We start from the raw sequence: 23,850 nt of genomic DNA on the forward strand, positions 1-23,850 counted from the left end.
TCCTTCATCAGGTGGCTGTTAATAATACCTGATCTCACAGATGATCCGAAACTCATGTGTTTTACTGATGAGATCAATCTGAGGACCTTAAAACATCGACTGCAGCAATCATTCAGGCTGTCAGATTGAAGCAACCTGGTTTCAAAAACCAAAGAATTCAGCGAGCCCTCCAATTCTAGGTTCCAATCCATTTTTAAGTTCCTTCATGCTAACTTATCATGACCCTGGTCTTCAACCTTAAAAGCTCTGGGCTCTCACTCCTTAATTTTCTCTGCCCATCTTTTTGCTTTTAAAACCTTAACACCTACTACTTTTGTCTAAGCCTTGGTCACCTGTCCTAATACCACCTCTTTACGCTGAATACCAACTTTCATCTGAAATACTGGAACTGCCTATTTCTACATCAATAACATTGTCCAACCTCTGCTTCAGCTCATCTGATGTTGAAACCTTCATTAATGCTTTTCTATTTCTAGACTGTGACTATTCTATCACACTCCTGGTTGGTTTTATATTTTATTCTTTCATGAGATGTGGGCATCCTAATTGCCCTTGAGAAGGTGGTGATGAGTCGCATTTTTGAACTGTTGTAGTCTGGATCATTGGGAGCAAGTGCACCACAGTTAGGGCTGGAGTTCCAAGATTTTCACTCCGTGACAATGAAGGGACCGTGATATAATTTCAAGCCAGGATGGTGTGTGGCTTGGAAAGGGAATTTGCAATTTGCACTGTTCCCATGTGTCTTCCCAATCTGGTCATTGAGTCCACACTGACCCTCTGAAGAGCATTCCATTCCTCTCTCCATATCCGTGGAGTTTGTTGAGGTTGTTTGGAAGTTAAAGAAGTCTTGATTAGTTTGATCTCACATTCTATGTTCCATAGACTTTGTCATCCAAAGAGCTGTTGCTCATGTCCTGATGTGTGCTAAGTCCTTTTCACCTGATGTTGCGGCCCTGTATTAACTCTTAGTTAAAATTCTCATCCTTAATTTCAACTCCTTCCATGATCTTGCTCCTTTCTAAGTCTGCAATCTGTTTCAGCCACACAACCTTCCTGGGTATTTTTGCTCATGTATTTCTAACTTTCAAGCACTCCAGATTTTAATTACACTTAAGAACTGAAGTAATAGGAAGAGGAGGAGGCCATTCGGCTCCTCAAGCCTGCCCCTCCATTCCAATAAGATCAGTGACCAATCTGCCCTGGGCCTCAACTCCTCTTTCCTTCCTGGTCACCATAGCCATAAACTCCCTACTATTCCAAAAATCCATCTATCTCTTCTTTAAATATATTTACAGATCAGCACCCTATTTTGTCTTATAATGCCACTATCAAGTGCATTGATCTGTCTCATTGAATCCCTCCAGTGTGCAAGCAGTCCATTCTGGCCATTGAGTCCACACTGGCCCTCTGAAGAGCATCCCCTGCACCACCTATCCCTGTAACCCCACATTTCCCATGGCCAACCCACCTAACCTGCACATCTTTGAACTGTGGGAGGAATGCTGGAGCAGACCCATGCAGACAATGTGCAAAGTCCCCATAGTCACTCAAGGGTGGAGTCGATCCCGGTCCCTGATGCTGTGAGGCAGCGGTGCTGACCACTGAGCCACCGTGCCGCCCAATGTTTCATTACATTAGTATATTAGTGCTATTACTATTGGAAACACTCCTGTGAAGCACCTTTGACCATTTATTACGTTGAAGGTTCCACATAAATGTTAAGAGTTGTTGCTGGATGGCAGTTGAATGCGGGATGGGATTTGGTGCTGTAAGAAGCACCGAAGCAAAATAACTGTTTCGATAATCATTGTTCTGGAAGTCCCAGGATTGTTTTGTCATACAGCAAGAACCAGCTCCTTTAAAACTGGAAACTGAATGGTTGCAAAGAGGGAAAACAGTATAGAATGTCACCCAGAGCTTCACTTTGGTTAAGATGAATGAAGCTGCACAAAGGGCTCGCAGTCTCTTATCTGGAAGTTCAATGCCGACCCCCTGACTGGCCGCTTACAGTTCGGAAACTACAAAGTGCCTCTTCAAAAGGTTGCGATGTGTTGATAAGGGGCTTGTTTATTTGTTCATCTCTGGGGGAAGGGGAAGCATGACCTTGATCCAGACTCGTGCTGTTGGTGTGGTGACGGAGAGCAATTTGTATATTTTCAGTATACACTCTCCTCCCTGAATATTCGGATGAAACCCATTGTGCAGTCTGGAAGTGGAAGCGCTGAGTGAAATTCAATGTTTCCCGTTTTGATTGGGGCGACCAAATTGTATTTTAAAACATGTCTACCTTTTAACATCTGCCAATAATCACAGAGCTTGATTTTTTTGTTTTGAAGTGCTGCACCACAACAGTTTTGGGGCTATTTATGTCACAGTTCTGACTATCCCTCTTAAAATAACAGCTTTTTCCTGATGAAAGACTTGGAAATGTTTGAACACTGCACTAGGATTTCCAAAACGTTTTTCCCTAATTTAAAGAGTGTATTCCCCACTTCCTAACACTGCCCAAGACAGAAGCACAATTTTTTAATTAAAGATTTGGTGGACAGTGAACAATGGTATCATTACTTCCCTCTCATTAACATGGTTACATATAGGGACAGAGTGGAGATGATTCACCACTGCTATAATCTCCTGCATTTTAAACATAGAACACAGAACTGTACAGCACAGGAACAGGCCCTTCGGCCCGTGATATTGTGCCAAACATGACGCCACATTAAACTAATCCTTTCTACCTGCTCTTGGTCCATATCCCTCCATTACTTACATATTGTGCCTATCTAAAAGTCCCTTAAACACCACTATCATACCTGCCTCCACTGCCACCCCTAGCAGCACATTCCAGACTTCTACCACTCTCTGTGTAAAAAGCCTGCTCCTCACATCTCCTTCGAATTTTCCCTCCCTCGCCCTTAAATACATACCCCCTAGTATTAGACACTTCAACTCTGAGAAAAAGATTCTGACCATCAACCTTGTTAACGCCTCTCATTATTTTATAGACTTCCATCGAGTCTCCTTCTGCTCAAGAGAAAACAACCCGAGTTTTTCTAGTCTCTGCTTATAGCTCCTACCCTCTAACCCGGGCAGCAGCCTCGTAAACCTCTTATGCACCCTCTCCAAAGCCTCCATGAACTTCCTGTAATGTGGCAAATAGAGTTAAAGCACTTTCTCTGTAACTTCACAGCCATGTGGCCTATCGTTCTTCTTAAGCCTAACCGCCTCTGACTAGCTCTGATTATCTTCGCGATCCCGTTCACTGGAAATTGGTGTCCTTGTTGTTGAAAGGGACAGCTCTGTGAAAATCCCAAGTACTGACTGTTCTCCTCAGCGAGGGGCCTGGATAGATTCGCACCTTCTGTGCCCTAGCCTTGTATGGAAAATCCAGTCCACCCCTTTATTTTACATCGACAGAACTCATGTTTGAAACTACAGCAATCTTCTAGTAAAATCAGTGTTTACGCCAAGAAAATAGTCAGCGGAGGAAATCCCACACACAAACAATTCCAGCCACTTGGTGTGGCATGGTGGCTCAGTGGCCAGCATTGCTGCTCCATAGTGCTAGGGCATGGATTCGATTCCAGCCTTGGGCAACTCTGTGTTGATTTTGCACATTCTCCCCGTGTCAGTGTGGGTTTCTTGGTTTTCCAGTTACCTTGCACTGTCCAAAAATGTGCAGATGAGGTAGGTTGGCCATGCTAAATTGCCCCATAGTTTCCAGAGATGTGCAGATTAGATGGATTAACCATGGGAAATGCAGGGCCTATAGGGTTAGGGGGGATGGGTCTGGATGGGATGCTGTTCGGAAGGTCAGTGTTGGGCCAATTGGCCTGCTTCCACATTATGGGGATTCTATGACTTGCAACAGTGTGGTCTTCAGTGGTGAATGACAGGCAAAATACTCAATCATCTCCTCTCTGTCATTATATGTAGCTATATTATTGAGAGGGGCGTGGTGATACAATTCTATCCATATTCTTAGTAGTGCATACTTATATTTAGAAAGAACAAATCTGGATGTTTCTCTTGTGTCTCTACTTTTCTTTATCATCGTTTTCAAATTAAGTATCGTTTGTGCAATCCCCTGACCTTCACCAGATCCTCAAACATGGGCCACCTCTTTGCATCCCTTGGATTTGCCTCCTTCAGAGTTTTCCATCCATCCTACAGTCTGTGGGCTTTGCACTAATCTTTGTTTTCTGGTATAACCTTGTTTGCCTTTTACCTGGGGGTTGTGTAGTGCAATGGATAATGACTCTGCCTCAGTCTGGAAGGAAAAGGAAAACCCACCTTAAAAAAGGCGTTTAAAACGACCTGTCCATTTTGGGTTGAATATCAATCTACAAATCCTTTTAACGACGGCCAAAAAGAGTCTGAAAGATTCCTGGTCAGTCTTGTGATAGAAAGAAATCGGAGCCCCTGCCATCACTGTCTATCATTCCAGTTTGTAAAAGAACTGAGGAAAGGTCACTCGACCTGAAAGGTTAACTCTGATTTCTCTCCACAGTTGCTGCAGGACCTGCTAAGCCTTTCCAGCAATTTCTGGTTTTATTCAGTTTACAACATGCATACAGAAACGTCTGTTGCCACAGTGATTGACAATACCTAAGTGAGCTGTAACACACCTTTTTACTTACTCAGCTCTTAGAGGAGCCCATAAATGTGACCCTCCATTCGTACTTTGTGTAATGACTCCCTGTGTCAGTCCTGCCCTGAGGTGAATGTTTCTTACTGCCATCTTCCAATGAAGGTATAGTTATAACACTTACCCAGTAATGGTGATTGATGGCTAAGCCTTTAAAAAGGGCTTTAAACATCTGGCTAAGAACCAGGATTAAACAGTTCAAGAACAACAACAACTTACATTTATGTAGCATCTTCATCATGTAAAATACCCATAAGGTGCTTCACTGGAGTGTAATCAAACAATGGCAGGCACTAGGCCAAAGAAAACAAAATATTTGGAAATGTCACTTGGTCCAAAGTGGGGCATCACGACAGAGAGGTTTAGAGAGAGAATCCCAGAATCCAATGTCTACAACTAACAATGGGGAGACGAAGGAAGCGAGGAACACAATAATAAGAATCAGAAGAAAGCAGGTTTCTCAGAAGAATATTACGGTGAAAATATTTACTCTTCATAGGAAGGACAAAGCCTGGAAGAGATTTGAACGTGAGGATGAGATTTTGAAAAAGAGGAGAAACACTTATTGAATCTCTTGGCTTTGGTAGAGACAGAATAGATGCTGTCTGACCTACTGAGTATTTTCAGCATTTTCTGCTCTAATTTCCAGCATCCTCAGCGTTCTGCTTTAGGGTGTGACTTTTAGATTGGAGACAATAGGGGGAACCAGGAGGCAAAGACAGTTCAACGAGTGTGAGGGCGAGTTGGAAATCAATGCAGGTTCTTTCAGAATGGTGCCGATCTGAATCTGAAGAGATCTGGATAAAGTTGAAAACAAAGAGATATGCAGCCACTGGAATTTGCTGTTGTCTGCATGTGAGGCAACATGTTACTGACTGGAAGTGAATGTGGGTCATAGGACTTCCTCTCCGGCAATGTGACTGCTGATAGTTTGTCAATTTTTTGATATGTTATTGCTCCGTGTGACAGCAAGGATCAACTTAAACTATCAGTAGCTCAGATAGAGCAGATAAAGTTTCTAAACAAGCCACAATTATCATTCCTGAAGCAGCACAGTCTTGGCAATGTACACAGGAAGCCCAGGGTTTCATGTTCCGGATTGCCATGAGGTGTGCGGCATTTGTAGTCTGGTCAGAGTTTGCATAATGTTATCTTGACTCCTTGTATTTTCATACCCCTTGTCATCTGAGCAATTGATCTCCATTTTTAGAAGATCATTAGTTATTTTAATTCATCTTAGATTGTGCACTTTGCAGGCAAAATAGGCATGGTTACCTGTCCCTAATTGTCTTTGAGAAAGTGAGTGTTGGACCACATCTTGGACCACTGCATTGTGTGTGGAAGCTAAATTTCTTTCTTGTTTCAGTATGAACCATGTGCTCTAAGAGCTAATGGAAGGTGTAACATTCCAAGAGGTTGAAACATTTGACTGTTCCAAAATATTAGTTAAATTCAATACTGCCTAGGAGCAAGCGTTTGTTTGTTGCAAGAGTTTCAGGAGGTCAATCAGAACTCTTCAGGGGTTTTTGAAGAGTGGTTTCTAGCTCCCAGTTACGGTGAGACATAGGCAGAAGTGGGCTGCATGCAAAAACATTCAGTTGAGCTGTGCTCCTGAGGAGGCAACTTCATCATTGAGTTCCGGCTGCACTGAACCAGGAAGAAGTTCGAGGAGTCAGTAGGTGCATCATAAAAAGGATGATCAATGAGAAGGCAAGGGCAGCCCTGTGCTGAGGAAAAAAAACCCCAGGGGTTTGTAGGTGCAACAAAGTGCTGGAGCTAAGACTTGAAAAAGTCCTGTAAGTTGTGGGAGCTTGGAAAACCTCTTTGACCCATTAAGGGTTCAGTGCAGCTATGAGTAAGGGTGAAGGAAATCCACAAGCAACTGGATACATACTTGAAAAGGGAAAAAATAGACAGGGGGTAGGATTAGTTAATTTTTAATTTATTCATTCATGGGATATAAATATCTCTGGTGAGGCGAGCAATTATTGTTAATTCCTGATCACCAAGTCAATGGTGAACCCTTTTGATGTGGTTCTGAAGTTATATGTAGACCAGGCCAGTTAAGGAGAGCAGATTTCCTTCTCTTAAGGACATTAGTGAATTAGATGGGTTTTAAAAATAATTGATAGTAGTTTCCAGCCATCATTACCAAGACTAGCTTTCAATTCCAGGTTTTTTAAAAATAATATTTTTACTATAGTAATTGAATTTGAACTTGAGGATTTTAACCCATTGCCCCAGGCAATGCTCTCTGGGCTTCTGCATTGTTTGACAGTGACTTTAACACCACACCATTAGCTCCCCAAATAGCTCTTTCTATGAGTCAGCATTGGCACAAAATGGGCCAAATAGCCTCCCTATCCACTACAAGAGCCTTTAAAGTGCCAGATTAGATTATCAGATGTTTACCATTCTGCAGCCCAATTCAGAGAGGCACCTGGATACAATAAATAATTTAGTAAATTCAGATTAAATTCCTCCCAGTCTCAAAACAATTGATTGAACCAATTAAAAGAGTTAATTAGGAGATCATATTAACTTCCAGAATTTGAAACATGATCCCTTCATCATTGTACTAATTAGAAGATTCATATAGAAGGAGGTTAATGTAAATGTTAATCCAGTGCCCATTTTATTTTTTGCTTCTTTCCAGCAATATTCTCAATGGGTCAGCGGTCTGTGTGTACAAGATGGCTGACATTATAATGGCCTTCAAAGGAGAGTTTGCTCACAAAGAGGGCCCTGACTACAAGTGGGTGACCTACCCAGGGCGTGTCCCCTTCCCTCGCCCTGGAACGGTGAGTAATATTAATAATATCGAAGGCAGTGTGCACTTCCGGTGACCAGTGTGCTCTGGGCTGTAACATTGAAAAGTTATTGAAGAGCAATTTCTAGGTCACAGTTAATTGGAGAAGACAGACAGGAGAAACAGGCTGCATGTGAAGGCATCCAGCTGAGGAGGCAAGTTAGTGCCATCAGAAATGTGCAGTCTGAACTCAGGAAGAAGTTCAAGGAATCTAGTTTAGCAGGGGCTCAGTGGTTAGCACTACTGTCTCACAGTGCCAGAGACCCAGGTTCATTTCTAGCCTTGGGTGACTGTCTGTGTGGAGTTTGCACTTCCACCCCATGTCTGTGTGGGTTTCCTCCAGGTGCTCCAGTTCCCTCCCACAGTCCAAAGATGTGCAGGTTAGATGGATTGACCATGCTAAACTGCCTATATATCCAGGGATCTATGGGTTAGGTGGATTAGCCATGGGAAACACAGGGCTACAGAGATAGGGTAGGGGGGTGGATCTGGGTGGGGTGCTCTTTGGAGGGTCAGTGTGGACTCAAAGGGCCGAATGGCCTGCTGCCACGCTATAGGGATTATATGAGTCAGTAGATCTCATTAAATTAAAACTGAAATTCTTTTTGCTCTCTGGTGTGTCAGTCTGGGAAAATTTCCTGTGTGGGCCTGAACATAACAATGCAGTTCATCCATCCATGTCGTGTATGCTTGGCATGAAGACAAATTTGTGGCCTACCCATGCTTCATCTGAGCTGTTTTCTTATCAGTTTTTGGAAATTCTAGCTTGCCTTACTCAGTTCCAGATCTGCCTCCCCTCAAGTGGGAATTGAGCGCCTGCCATTGAACTACATGCTCACCAAGCCCAATGAGCTAACCAGCTCACTAACCCTGCACCCAAAGAATGGTAAAAGAAGAAGATAAAATGTGCTAGAGCATGAAAAGAAAGGCATCAAACCCAATACATTTACAGTTCTCATGCAATTTGTCCCATTGACTGGGGAAGAAATGCAGAGAGAAATAGGGATAACATTAACATCATGTGTCATTATCAGTGCAAATCATGAGCTTCACCCACCCAGCGCTGGCCTTCTTCCCAGAGATGAAATCTCTCCCCCTGGAAATTACAATGGCTGATTGAGTCAATGTAAAAGATCTCATGGAGTTACTCAAAGACAAACAGGAAGCTGCTTTTGCGGTTCTGGGCAATATTCACCCTGAAGCCCACACATCAAAAGTAGATTAACTGGCCACTTATCACATTTGTTCCTCTTCCTGTTCTGCAGAAATTGACTGACACATTTGCTTACAAGAGTGATGACACTTTAACTGGAATTACTTCCTGAAGACATGAATGGGAATAGATTTTGAGTCCAACAACTTATGTTGGAAATCCATTTGAAATGGGGGCGGGGAGCAGAGAATTAGAATAAATCCTGGCACGTTTATGCATTGTGAGAGACTCTTCTTCAGAACTAGACAATTGGCTATTCTGTTGTCTTAACAGCCCTGATAATCCTGGTTCAAACATAAATGCTTTGAGAAACCAATTGTGCAACAATCAGATTCAGCAAAGTCAATTTGTGAGCGAAATATTCATCAGGCCACCTGGAAAACTGCTTTGAATCAACAATTATTAAATATAATGTGGTCTTCTATTAATCACACCTCACATTTTTATAGCAAGCCAACTTCAGAGATTTCCCTGGTGGTTTATTTTGTACCATCTTCCAGAAATCACTCAATCATTGGAACACCCAGAGGAAAGCTACGTGGACATGGGGAGAATGTGCAAACTCCACATGGATAGTCGCCCAAGGCCGGAAAACCTATAAATCACACTCGATCGTCAGTGACAATTTCGTGAAAACCTGGAAGTGCAAAGTCTTATCTGTCACAGTTTTACATTTCCACTTGTTATTTACTTGCAGTGTCCCAGCAGCACCTATGGGAGCTTCAAGTCAACTCGTGAATATCCAGATGAAGCAATCTTCTTCATTCGGACTCATCCACTCATGCATGACTCTGTCTACCCTGTGGGCAAACAGCCGGTGCTAATGCAAGTCGGTGTGGACTACAAGTTTACCCGGATTGCTGTGGATCGGGTTGAGGCTGTGGATGGACAGTATGACGTGATGTTTATTGGAACAGGTGCATAGCCAATAAAAACCTTTTCAACTGTACCTCTCAAAACAAATTAACTGCTCATAACAACTTTACAATTGGATATCGCACTTCAGTTGAATTATTATCTTAATGATTAATTAGTTGCACGTAAACTATATTTCTCAAAATAAATTAACAACTTTACAATGGGGCATCCTATTTCAGTTAAATTATCACCGTAACGATTAATCAGTTGCACGTAAAGGACTATTCTGAGGATGCTTTATCTCCCAACCGCAAAACAACTAACCCTGCAATTTTCTGAAATATTTTATGCAAGTCTTACACCATATGCAAGATGTAAACCTCTCAACAATGCAGAATGAGTGCCAGTGTACTTTGTAGGCTTCCACCCTCGGGCGACCGTCTGTGTGGAGTTTGCACGCTCTCCCAGTGTGCGCATGGCTTTCCTCTGGGTGGGCTAGTTTCCTCCCACAATTCAAAGATGTGCAGGTTAGGTGGATTGGCCATGTTAAATAGCCCACCGTATTCAAGGTCGTGCAAACTAGGTGGATTAATTATGGGAAATGCAGGGTTACACAGATAGGGTAGGTGGGTGGGTCTCCATAGGGTGCTGTTTGGGAGGTTGGTGTGGACTCGATGGGCTGAATGGCCTGCTTCCACACTGTAGGGGTTTTATGATTCTACAACTGGATTGGCTTCCTCTGGTAAATGTACGAGCTCTTGCTATGGGCATGTCCAGTATAGTGAAGCAGCACGTAAACTGGCAGAAGTTCACCCTAAACAAATCTAATTTATTGGTCATTGGAGATGTAGATATTTTATAATAAATCTTTCTTTTCAAATGTGTTTGATACCACTCAGGAGCATGTGGGATTTCAACCCAACCTTCCTGGCCCAGATGTAGGGACACTACCACTGCACCACTAGAGTTCCTCACTGAAGTGTACCAGTATCCGGCTAATAATCACCTCCCTACCTATGGTACAAAAGTAGAGAGAAAGATGTAGGAAAAAAAACTACCTCTGCTTTCTGTACCAGAGTTTCCCATGTTATAATACTAACACCTGGGGTGACAGAATTAATAAGTATAAAAGCTGTGGCCAATTCCAAGAAACCCAGGAAGAACCCTTCCTAATATTTTGAGGCAGTTCTATTTTTCCCTCATTCACCTCTTGCTGTCTTCCTCATTGTCACTGTCTTTCCTGAGCTAGCCTGATTCACCACCACCACCTTACCAAGGGTGGTCTGTGGCTGGAGGTATTGTTGATGCCACATCCCTTGGGCACATTTACCCCACTGAAGCTCACTTCAATATTCCTGATCACCACAACAATGTCTCCATTCCTACAGCTTTCCATCCTTCAGATTCTATTCCAGAAATTGCAGTTTTGTGCGTTGCTATAGATAGTTACCTCGCAGTCAGCACATGAGAAAGCACACACAATCCATCTGGAAAGAGCCTAAAAGATCAGCGAGATAAACCTTTGTAGCACCAAGTCCTAATGAATTTGTTGTACACAGTATCATGAAATATTACCTATAATCCCTGTTTACCAATGATCTTTAGCACTGGAGCCCTTCATGGATGACACTTGATGTTGCCAGCGTATGCAGGAATGAGCTGGAATCCTGTAGTCTGACCTCAGAATGTGGTAAGACTACAGAATGTTCTTAGACCAGCCAGGGCCTTAGGAATAATTGGGCGTTCTTCAAAAAAAAAATCAACTTTGTAAGTTTTATTTTGCTAGTGTTGGTTGCTGTTTGCAATAAAGTAATTCAGCTTTCCATCGTCTTGTATATTTAAGCAAAAACCGTTTAATCTGCTCAAACAAGGGTTGCGGGCTTGTTTTGGATATTCATGAAAGCAGAGAGAGAAAAGCCCCTGGTCAGATATTATAGGTTGGAATGTCTGGTCCTCCCTTACTGATTATACTGAGACATTGAATCTCTGGTGTGTACAGGCCACACTCTATAAGAATAGCTGATCATCATATTCTATTTTCTTACAGATACTGGGGTGGTCCTGAAATCCATCTATGCTCCTAAAACAAACCAGGAGGTGGAAGAGATCATTTTAGAGGAGTTGGAAGTATTCCCGGTAAGTGGAAATTGTCACAGAGGTAACTGAATGTAACCCATTCCATGGCTTCCTGAAGCGACCATATCATTCCCTTCCATCCACTTCTCCAACATTTGATACATCCGCCATGGAACGCAGCAAATGTTACAGGGGAGGTCAAAATTGCAAAACAGATCAAAGGCAACAGTGCTGCAGTTGGGGGGATAGTGGTTTCATTTTGCAATGTTTTCAATTTCAATTTGTAGGGTTTAAGAAGAACTAGCCATGAAGGGGAAGGGGAGGGAGAGAGCCAGACATAGTGAGGGAGTGTGAGGGGACATGTGGGCCGGAGTGAGGGAGTGTGAGGGGAGATGCGGACGGAGTGAGGGAGTGTGATGGAGACATGGGCAGAGTGAGGGAGTGAGGGGAGATGTGGCCAGAGTGAGGGAGTGTGAGGGGAGACCCGGCCAGAGTGAGGGAGTGTGACGGGAGACGCGGACGGAGTGAGGGAGTGTGAGGGGTGATGTGGACGGAGTGAGGGAGTGTGAGGGGAGACACGGCCAGAGTGAGGGAGTGTGAGGGGAGACGCGGACGGAGTGAGGAAGTGTGAGGGGAGACGCGGACGGAGTGAGGGAGTGTGAGGGGAGACACGGCCAGAGTGAGGGAGTGTGAGGGGAGACCCGGACGGAGTGAGGGAGTGTGAGGGGAGACGCGGCCAGAGTGAGGGAGTGTGAGGGGAGACGCAGACGGAGTTCTGCCATTGTATCAGACCAGGTAAAAGATCAGCTTTCCCAACCTATCCCCCATATTCCTCAATTCCGTTATTGCCGAATAATTTATCCAATCACAGTCTGAAAATGTTTTCAACAGCATAGCAATCATAAGCATCAGGGTAGAGAATGCCAAAAATTCACAATTTCGAGAGAAGAAGGCTTTTTTTAACAGCTCAACCATAAACGTGTTGAATTTTTATTCTGAGATTAGGATCTCTGGTTTTAGACGCCAGTGGGGAAGAGAGAGTCTCACAGCATCGGTCCTGTCAAGTCCATTAAGAAGTCTGTTTGTTTGAATTCATATCTTATTCCTCCTAATTCCAAAATGCGTTCCATGAAATTTCTCTTCATAGGATAACCCTTTCATCTCAGGAATTTATCTAATGAGCCTCTGAGACAAGTATATCCCTTCCTTAATTACAAAGGTTATACTGTGTAAGGTCATCCAGGTACAGTCTCACTCATGTCCCAGCCCCTCACGAAGCAGGATAACAGACCAAAGAAGGAATTTTGTTCTCGAAATATTAACTGTGTTTCTCTCTCCACAGACCCTGCCAGGCCTGCTGAGTTTCTCCATTTTTATACCATTTGTCTTGTAATTTACTCACTACACTTGCCAGTTACCTTTCTCGCAGTACAAGAACATCTAAATCCTTCAGCATGCCAATATCACGAGCCCTTTCACCTCTTCCATTCCACCTGTCGAAGTGAATAAGTTCACACTTACGCACATTATTCTCCATTTGCCACCTCCTTGCCCGTTCACTCAACCTGTCAATCTCCTTTTACAGATTGTCTGCTCCTCAAATTCTCATGCCCCATCAGGAGGTTAGAACTGGGGTTCGGGTGTGCAGCGAGTTCAGTTGTGACCGAAAGGCAAGGAGAAAATACACAGGAGCTGAAGTCTAGCTAGTGTGAGCGATACTGCTTGGAATCCTCTGTCCTAGAGGTGGCAGGCTTGAAGACACTGAATTGGATGGAGTGGCGGTGAGCACAAACCCCACTGCATCCTGCCTCCCTTAGCATTACATTCTGGGTGAGAAGGCCCATGGTCACCCTACCTGGCCTCATGCCAATTCAAGACCTGCAGTGACCAATTAAGAACCATTGGTGGGATTGACCCAACTGCAAGAGATTTCCCTTGATCAAAAGCGCACACTGCCTCAATGAGGAACTGAACATTGTTCCCAATGCCCTGCTCCCTCTTTCCTTATGTCCTTCAACTGGGAAACCCCTCCTCATGCTCCCTCCAGCCGAACCCCCAAACCAGCCGCTTATGTGAGTGCCGTTCAAGTCCAGCCACTCTCCCTGGATGGAACTCATACCCCAGAGTCTCGATTCCAAGCAAAGTCCCGTTAGGTGTCCCACCAGAGCCTGCTTGGTGTGCAATTGCAGTAGGCCTTCACTGGAAGAGGCAGCGGTGGGCGGGTGGGTGGGTCAGCTCCCCAGTGGACAAGATGGCAGCCACCCACCCCACCCCCCTAACACGATCCCAGTGCTGAGGCTAAAAAATGGAAGGATCCATTGGAGGAGCCACCTGAGTTAAATTGGCACAAAGATTAGGAAAACTGTGAAACGGAAACAGGAGAATTGGAGCCGATGCTCAATGGAGTTGGAGGGCTGGGGGGAGGGATGAAATTCAGGTTAATTATTTCAAGGAACAGAGGGATCTCAGTTCAGGAAGAGACCAGTGCAAAGAGACTGTATATTTAGGCAACGTAGAAATGTTCCTGATGGGTGCATGATCCTAATAAGGATATTTCTTGGCAAACCACTTGCACGTTTATGAGGTTTCAGTCAGGCAAGTCATGTTAGTGTGCTTGCTGTGGGTTTCTGCACCCCAGAGACTTTGCTGGCATGAGATATATCAAAAAATCCAAACTAAGGCTTGCTGTGCTAATACCTACATGAATACCAGCCACTGAATTACTATTGCCAGGGGATTAGACAGAATATGTGCTCTTATTGAGAGCCTTCTATGGCACTACTGCTTTTTAAAATGTATTTTCGGCTGCTGTGTGTGAGCCTGCTCCTTGTGGTTCTGCTTAGCCAATCAGACCATTGACGGCCTGATTGAAACAAAGCCCAGACAACAGAGAAAGAAAATTCATTTTTTTTTTGTTTTCCCCCATAGCCCAACTACAATACAGGGCCATATGTGGGCACCTCCCAATTTTGTAACAGATCAGAAAGGGGCCTTTGTATCGGCCATTTGATGCAGAGTCCACTCTGCAGGGGCTTCAGGAGTGAGGAGGCCAACTTATTATGCTCTGTCTAAAGAAAAACCTGAGGGAATGAAAGAAGCTCACCCAGTGATGTGCTCTACTGGAGGGAAAAATATATTTTGCTAGTTTACGGATTGGACCGACATTTGTTAATCATCATCAATAGCGTCCCTCCAGTGTGGGAGCAGGCTATTCAGTCCACACCCGTTTAGACCCACTCTCCTTATAACCCTGCATTTCCCATGGTTAAACCACCTAGCCTACACTTCTCTGGATACAACAGGGAAATCGAGCATGCCCAATCCCCAAATCATTGGACTGTGGGAGGAAACTGGAGCACCGAGAGGAAACCCATGTAAACACAGGGAGAATGGACAACCTCCAGAGGTGCCCGAGGGCGGAATCAAACCTGGGTCCCTGACATTAAAGGGTAGCCGTGCTAACTGCTGAGCCACAGTGCCATCCTAATGTCATCATTGCCCAAGAGTGGTTTTCTACAGCACTTCAGGAGGATAGTGGGTAATTTACTGGCATTACATACAGGATCAATTTGATAAAGACAGCAGGATTCCTTTCCCTGAAGGACATATTGAAATAATTATTGTTTTTCTTGTCCACTGCTGCTCCTGAGCTTTAAACAAAAATGTCAGAAAAAGGTTTCAACTCTGAACATCATAAATACTGTGCCACCCTCTTATTATGATTTAATTTCTCTTCAGGACAAATCACCCATCACTTCATTGAACCTGTCCAGAAAGCGGGTAAGCAAGTGTATTCTGAATATTTGATAGTTATTTGTGATGAGCCATAATTAAATCGTTGCATTGAATTCAAGACTATAACATTCTAAGTGACAGACTATGAAAATTATATTCAGGAAGTAATAGAGCAGAGAGTACTTCTCATAGCTGATACAGTCCAAAAGTTCACATTTAACTTCTAAAATCAACAACCCAAGAAACTGTCCAATTACGAAAAAGATTGACAGAATTTCACAGCGCCCAGCTGTACAACACAAGCATCAATAGCTCGTTTCTCTCAGACATGTGTTCAGCCTGTACTTTGGTAGCTTAGCGCCCGGGCAGATGACTTCATGTTCTGCCACCCCACAGTGAGGGAATGTCCATGCCCTGAATAATATTTAAAAGGAGCAGGAATTAAACGAAACAGTAACTCTTACTGTGTTTTTCACTGACCCGTGAGGCAGGGAGGTAAACGGTGTTGGAAGTGCCTGAAGTGCCAGGTGTGATCTGCTCTGGGGACACTGGCAGGTGGTACTGAATTGAATTGAATTGAATTTATTGTCACGTGTGCCGAGGCACAGTGAAAAGCTTTGTCTTGCGAGCAATACAGGCAGATCACATAATTAAATCGCATAGATAGTAAATAATAGGTAAACAGCCGCAAGAACAAAAACACAGGTACAGGCGAATGTTAAGAGTTTGTGAGTCCATTCAGTATTCTAATAATGGTAGGATAGAGACTGTTGTGAAACCGGCTGGTGCATATGTTGAGCCTTCTGTACCTTTTCCCTGATGGTAGAGGTTGTAGAAAAACATTGCCAGGGTGGGATGGATCTCTAGGAATGCTGGCGGCCTTTCCTTGACAGCGGGCCTGGTAGATGGACTATACTAGGGTGGTACAGGTATCCCTAAGCAAGCTCAGGCAGGACAGAAGCCCTCCCATGGAGCAGAAGGTCAAAAGCTCACTTGATTTTGATTTTCAGTATGAGTGGGGCCTCGCAATCCTTTTGACCTTTTGGGTTTTAAGCAGGAGGTCTCGGAAAAGTTGTCGCGGGAAGCTTTCACAGTGACATCGCTTTCTGATCCTTTTCATGTCCGCTCTTCCTCAGGGAACGCTGGCCACATATTAAAATTGATAAGTTGAAACCTGGGAGAGTTTTCCAGACACCAAACAACTTTTCTGGTTTCAGAACCCATATATCACTATAAGTACCGAGCCGCTGTTGAGTCTGTGAGTGTCTCTAACTCTGTCTGTCTCAGAGGGTTATACCAGAGAACTTGCACGAGCTGCACGCTCCCGTATGTTGTGGGTATCTCAATGGAGGACAGTGGGCACACTGCACCGTGCCATTCTGTCCTTTGATTTCAGCACACCTGACATTTCTGGTTCAATGTCCGCGCCACTGACTCAATGTCAGAGCAAATCTTGGAGCCGGACTGGTGTATAAAATCCAGACCCAGTCTCCACAGCACTTTCAAATAAGACATTAAACTCGAGACCCTGTCTACACTCACAGCTCAATGTAAAGGACCCCAGTGTCGAGGAGGAGCAGAGAAGTTCTCCTGAGACCCTTGTCCTGAAGTGAGTGTGGGCACACTGTGAAGGTGATACGGATTCAACAGTAACTTTCCAGACATTTTAAAAAAAAAAGATAACACAGTCCGGACAATGGGGAGAGAAGGGGGAGTGAATGGGACTAAATTATCAGCTCATTCAAAGAGCTGGTATAAGCAGAATGGGTCTCCTGGCCTCCTGCTGTGCTGTGATCTGAGCTTAAAGAATGGTGCCTTGAAATTATTAGATAACAATGTTTTTCATTGCAGCAGTGGTTGTACCTTGGCTCAAAGAGTGGCTTGGCCCAGGTCTCCTTGTATCAGTGTGATCTGTACGGTAAGGGCTGTGCTGAATGCTGCTTGGCGAGGGACCCTTATTGCACGTGGAACGGAAGCTCTTGCAGCACCTACCTACCCAGCAGTCGCAGGTCAGTCAGTCGCTGCGGTAATTGCTTTGCCTGAGTAATGTTTTGTTACCAATGCTGGCTTGTTACCTTGCTGGCGTGCCAGCGTGGACACACCACAACTGCCCGGATGTAAAAGAGACTGGAGTTTGACCTGTCTATTGTGTACAGGATATTTTCAAAATTAACTACCACCACCCCCCCACCCCCACCCCACCCCACCACCACCTCACTGTTTTTGCTCACCTTACCCAGACACAAGGAATTTACAACTAGCTGCCAGCTACAGTCATACAGCACAGAAACAGACCCTTTCGTCCAACCCACCCATGCCAACCAGGTTTCCTAAACAGAACTAGTTCCATACGCCAGCGTTTAGCCCATTCCCTCTAAAGCTTTCCTATCCTGTCCAGATGTCTTTTAAATGTTGTAATTGTACCAGCCTCCACCACTTCCTCTGGCAACTTGTTCCATACCTTGTGCGTGAAAAAGATGCCCCTTAGGTACTTTTTAACTCTTTCCTCTCTCACCTTAAGCCTATGCCCTCAAGATTTGGACTCCCTTACCTTGGGGAAAAGACCTTTGCTATTTTTATTTATGCCCCACATGATTTTATAGAGGTCTATAAAGTCACCCCTCAACCTCCTACGCACCAGGGAAAAAAGTTCCACCCTATCAAGCCTCTCCTTATGACTTAAGTCCGCCATTTTCAGTAACATCCTTGTAAATCTTTTTACAGAGCTGAACTCAGTACTTTAAATGTGGCCTTACCAATGTCTGATACAGCCCATTGTATTTAGCCTCAGAATGTGCCCATGTCCACCATCTTCTCTCTCCACCCTAGAGAACTTGACCAGGGGAAGGTCAGTTCAAATACAGTTTCACCTTAGCATTTCAACATCACTTTGGTTCCAATCCATGCCTGACCACCCGAGAGCAAGCACTGCTGTGTATTGCTGAGCATCACATAAGATCGAATACTCGTCAGTGGATTCCAAGCATTAGGGTTTGCATTAATCAATCAAGAGATGTGACAAATGAACTAAGCAGCACTTTGTGTGACAGCGTTCATTCCTAGGTCTGACAGAACATAGAGCCTCAGTTGTAGAATTTCTAGCTTCCAGTAATGTGCCTTAACCCAACTCTCAGCAATGGAATATTTGCATTTCTCATGGCGGCCATTCTCATTGGCATGAACGCAAGCTGGACAGTCTAGAGATCCTGTACATATGGCACACAGCTATTTGGAACTCTGTAGAAACAGTTCCACAGCTACCACAGAGAGGTGCCTTTACGTAGAATGGTACAACATAGAAACAGGCCAGGCTGGTTAAAGCTGGTCTTTATGCTGCACACTTTATCACCTTCCAGACCTTTTCATCTCACCCTTTCGGCATAACCTTCCATTCATTCTTTCCTCATGTAAATCATCTTAAATGCTTCAATGTTATTGCCTCACTACTCCACATCCAATCCTGCTCACTGAAAAAAGAGGTTTGTTCCAAATTCCCTATTGGATTTAGCATTCCATCAGCTTTCAGTCATTTTTGATTCCTGAAGTGAAACCAGTTTAACAAATCTATCACCTCATTCTCCACCAGCATGTCACTGACTCCCAAATTCACACCCGTCTTTCCCAGAACTCCGTGGTGGAATCTCTCCAATAGAGTTTCTGCTGAAATGACTTTTGTCAAAGTCACAAAACACAACGTGGATGTGACAAAGGCAAACTAACCTTTCTGATGCTTCTTGACCTGTTTGCAGCCTCCAACACAATTGCTCAAACCATCCCCACCACTAGGACCATCTACTTCCACCTCTGTAACTTTGCCTGACTCTGTCCTTGCCTCAACATTTCTGCTGCTGGAACCCTCATCCATGCCTCTTGTTACCTTCAGACTCGACCATTCAAGTACACTCCCAAATGGCCCCTCACATTCTCCTCTGCAAAACTCTGACGTACACCAAATTTTGTTAACACATCACCTGTGCTCATTAGCCTCCATTGACTTTCATTTAAACAATGCCTCAATTTTAAAAGTCTCATCCTCATTTTCAAAATTCTCCACGGTTTTGCTCCTGCCTGTCTCTAATCTACTCCAGCCCTACCACCCTGAAGTATTCTAATTCTGGCCTCTTGAGCATCTCCAATTTAACCATTCCAACACAACCAGCATTCTTCTGCTGGGAGGCAGTAGGCTCTGAAAAACCGTGGCGAAATCTCTCCACCTCGTTACCTCCCTCCTCTGCTTTAAATCACCCTTAAAACCTTCCTCTTTGGTCTTTGTTATGCCAGTCCATGCCAAATGTAATCTCAAACTAAAATAGTCCCACCTGTCCACTCCTGGCCCATATCCCTCCAAACTTGCCCTGTTCGTGTGCTTATCTTTGTGTCTTTTAAACATTGTAACTGTTCCCTCATCCACCACTTCCTCAAGAAGTTCATTCCACACGCGAATCACCCTCCGTGTAAAGATTTGCCCCCTTTTTTTTTAAATTTCTCTCCTCTGACCATAAAAATACACCCCCATGTCTTGAAATCTCCCATCCTAGGAAAAGATACCTATCATTAATCCTATTTGTACCCCTCGTGATTTTACAAACCTCTATAAGGTCACCTCTCGACCTCCTATGCTCCAGTGAAAGAAGTCTCAGCTTATTCAGCCTATCGTTATAACTCAAAGCTTCCAGCAACATCCTGGTAAATCTCTTCTGAACCCTACAAGACATTAAAATGGCACACCTTTTCTGAAACATCATAGTGAGAGACTTTGCGAATTTTACACAAGGAGTGGAGTTAAGGACTGTGTGGAGTTTGCACGTTCTCCCCGTGTCTGCGTGGGTTTCCTCCAGGTGCTCCGGTTTCCTCCCACAGTCCAAAGATGTGCAGGGTCAGGTGAATTGGCCATACTAAATTGCCCATAGTGTTAGGTAAGGGGTAAATGTAGGGGTATGGGTGGGTTTCGCTCTCTCGACCTCCTATGCTCCAGTGAAAGAAGTCTCAGCTTATTCAGCCTATCGTTATAACTCAAAGCTTCCAGCAACATCCTGGTAAATCTCTTCTGAACCCTACAAGACATTAAAATGGCACACCTTTTCTGAAACATCATAGTGAGAGACTTTGCGAATTTTACACAAGGAGTGTCGTTGAACTGGTGTTGAATATTCCTGATTCTGTCACCGGACTTCGAACACCGATACTACTCAAAATGTGCATCTCCAGGATTACGTGAATACATTAAACATTTTGTACCTCATTATTTGCTTTGAATGATAAGAGTGCAGAGCAATCATTAGCACAGGCATCCCTTATTTTGTTGCTATCTTGTTAGGTGCTCCAATAGTATACCCTGAAGAAAATAGGGATCAAAATCCTTCAATAATACATGCACAGTTTTCATATTTCCTATGAAATTTCATATTGAATATTTCATATTTAAAGCACATAAACTCCTCAATTAAATTCCGGGCTGTCATTCATTTCCAGTATCCAATTCTCTATAAATAATCCATACCAACCCTTCAATTAAATCCCTGCTTGTAGTTCACTGGTGGCCATTCATTAAAATAATAAGAATATATATATTGTAAACACTTCAAAGGCTTGGATTAGTTTCCAGTTTATAAATCTCCTGGGGATCCATTTAACATATAAACATTCAACACACCCTCCCTCATTAAATGCAATTATTACTCTCTAATTTCACCACATAAACAGACTATCTGTGAGGTAACTATTATGGATTGGGCAGCTTTCAAAAGCCTTCCCAAGGCAACAGATTTGGCCACTGACACAAGTCATCTGAACACATAACTGTTGGATACAGTTCAAATAAACCATAGGATAAAAGAGAGTGCTTTAGACTGAGATTTCAATGGATTGCTGTTGAACCTGACCCCTTGCTGCTATGTTTGCTTGCAGAAGACACACTCGACAGGTCACTCTGAATGGAGATCCTTTGACTCAGTGCTTCAACCAGGGAGGTAAGTATCACAAATGAACGAAGAGGTCACCCATTCCTGAATGTAATCTTTGAAACTCCCCTGAATTTAAGAAAAAGCCTTGTCAAACTGTTTGACTTTAAATTAGATTTGTGCAAAAGGCCTTTTTTTGGCAAACAATGAAGTAATTTTCCAGTGTAGTTGCTTTCAAATACAGAAGGCAAAAAGAGATGAAATCAATCCTTCCAATCGACACAATCAGCTGGACAGAAGTGAAAGAGGAGGCCTGTTTTATTTGGATATCTATAAGAGGCATTACAGCAACTCTTCGAGGCCTCATTGACGTACCTCCCAAGTCCATGACCTCCATCACCTAGAAGGACAAGGGCTTTTGGGAACACTACCTACATGTTCACCTCCAAGCCACGCACCATCCTGACTTGGGAATATATCACTGTTCCTTCAGGGTCGTTGGATCAAAATCCTGGAACTCCCTCCCTGACAGCACTCTGCATGTCGCTACATCCCCAAAGGTTGTGGCGGTTCGGGAAGGTAGCTCACTGGCACCAGGAAAGTTAAGGAGTAATGCAAAGAATTTTCAAACTACAGTAAAAGGTTAAGTGTTAACCTGAAATAGAAAGAGGTCTTAGAGAGAACAACCAGAGCAATTAGTGAGAGGGCATTTAGTAAAAGCTTACAAAATGTTCTAATTTACTTTACTAATGTAATATGAGGGAACAATTGTACAGTAAAACAGCACGGACTTCATCCATTTTGAAATTAAAAGACACTGTCCACTTGGAAAGTTGTTTGAATGTGAAGCAGAATAAGTAGAGATGAGGATGTAAGAAGCTTTTTGTGTACACCAAGCTCCAATCTATATAACCTCATGAGCCAACAGTGTGTGAAGTTAAAGGCACTGGCAAAAGATGAAAGGGAACAAGATATCACAAACTAGCTATTTGCAATCTTAACAAAGAACTGGCTTTTAAACCCTTCCACACATTACCCTAACACTGACCCTCATTTACTCAATGCTTGCTTGGGAGTTGAGCACCTAACATGGTGATCAATACTTAAATGAGGTCTTACAAATTTTTCGTCATCACTGCTCAGGTTGCCCTTCGGGACGTGAGTGTTGTTGGACTATTCAATCTTGGAAGTCAGCATATCGATGCCATTTTCGCCAGCAGCCACTGCACAATGATCAGGATTGAGAACATTAATGGATGTGCTCCTTCCTTGCTCAGTGATACAGTTTTAAATCTCAAGCACTGAGTGAGCTGAATGAGAATGGGCACACAGTTCAATGGCTGGCTTGATGGCATTGGAGGGGTGTGGGGGTGGGGAAGACAGCTTGGTGGTCACTGAGGAATGAGGCTTTAAAATCAAATCAAAGTGAGACGCAAGAAAGAGGTTGGCGCGGTGACAAATGTGGAACCTGATCGGTGCCTGAAGGTCAGGCTGCCTTCAAATGTCGTCCAGGACCTTCTCTCTTCACAAGCCACAAATTCACCCACAAAAGGCTTAATCATGGCTTGGGTTTCAGAGAAGTAATGATCAGAGGGTTTGTAAGATTAGTAGGCTGCCTTGCTAGAAAAATACTGGCAGCTGGCTGGCTCTGTGTAATCTTGTACGGGTGTGAACGTGTACAGCAAAGAGGAATGGGACATCAAAGTTCACTTTTGTCTTCCTCTGTCAGCACCAATCACTTCAGGGTCAGGCACAGGACATGCTGAACGGTGGGTAAAATGCTTTGGATTGGTGTCATCGTACTCTCTCAGATTTGACACCATGTGAGTTGGAGCAGGCTAACGATTATTTCACTGCCCTTTTAACATCGTGCCAGGTCTGGTAGAGATGCTAATCATCTGAGTATGCACAATCTTACATGAGCTTTGCAGGGTCACTAGACTCAAACCTTGGGGTTAGAGGTGACAAGCCACCCTGGATTTGGATTTTTTGGCCACTAGTTTGTAACCATATTCAAAAATAACATTACAATTAATCTGCCAGCAATCATGCTGATCGTGACGTTAGCTGCCTTCTCTCAATTCCTTGCATTTAACTAAACAAAGTAACATTCTTGTTATAATAGGACAATCCTCTCTCTCTCCAAACCAAGCATTAGAGGTTCAAACTTTCCAGTTACTGAATTATAGGCTGCAAACAGGGTCAAGAAGGATGAGGAGGGTAAGTTTGTATGTTGTGACTTTGACAAGAGCCATTTCAGCCGACACTTTATTGGAGAGATTCTGCCATGGAGTTCTGGGAAAGACTGGCGTGCATTTGGGAGCCAGCGACATGTTGGTGGAGGGGGTTTGATCTACGGGTGGATAAGAGGAGGGAAGTGACAGAGTTAGTCGATCTGATGGCCTCAATCTTGGAACCACAGAAATCCATGAGCTCCTTGCACCTTGTTAATGGAGGAGTCAGTCATGAGGAGTTTCAGGAAATGACTAGCGATACAGAAAGCTAACCAGAAATTATCTTACCATTGCAGAATCATTCTGCAGTGAATCAGGAGACCAGTTGTCCACCATATGCATCTGTGTCTGAATTAATTGAACTTATGAGATGAGCA

At 43.8% G+C, this 23,850-nt stretch overlaps 1 protein-coding gene across 2 annotated transcripts in view; it reads left to right on the forward strand.

Moving 5' to 3' along the window:
• Positions 1–23,850, forward strand: part of sema3h (sema domain, immunoglobulin domain (Ig), short basic domain, secreted, (semaphorin) 3H) — a 159,429-nt gene that overhangs the window by 129,873 nt on the left and 5,706 nt on the right. Inside the window, exons 10-15 of one of the 2 annotated variants that reach the window (XM_043708547.1) lie at positions 7,305–7,449; positions 9,368–9,587; positions 11,576–11,664; positions 15,343–15,384; positions 17,191–17,348; positions 21,247–21,308. In XM_043708547.1, the coding sequence (XP_043564482.1) occupies positions 7,305–7,449; positions 9,368–9,587; positions 11,576–11,664; positions 15,343–15,384; positions 17,191–17,348; positions 21,247–21,308 (716 nt within the window). The remainder of the gene's footprint in view (positions 1–7,304; positions 7,450–9,367; positions 9,588–11,575; positions 11,665–15,342; positions 15,385–17,190; positions 17,349–21,246; positions 21,309–23,850) is intronic. The other variant, XM_043708548.1, reaches the window with a different exon arrangement.

Source organism: Chiloscyllium plagiosum, chromosome 18 (genome assembly GCF_004010195.1).
Source record: "Chiloscyllium plagiosum isolate BGI_BamShark_2017 chromosome 18, ASM401019v2, whole genome shotgun sequence".
Taxonomy (NCBI): Eukaryota; Metazoa; Chordata; class Chondrichthyes; order Orectolobiformes; family Hemiscylliidae; genus Chiloscyllium; species Chiloscyllium plagiosum.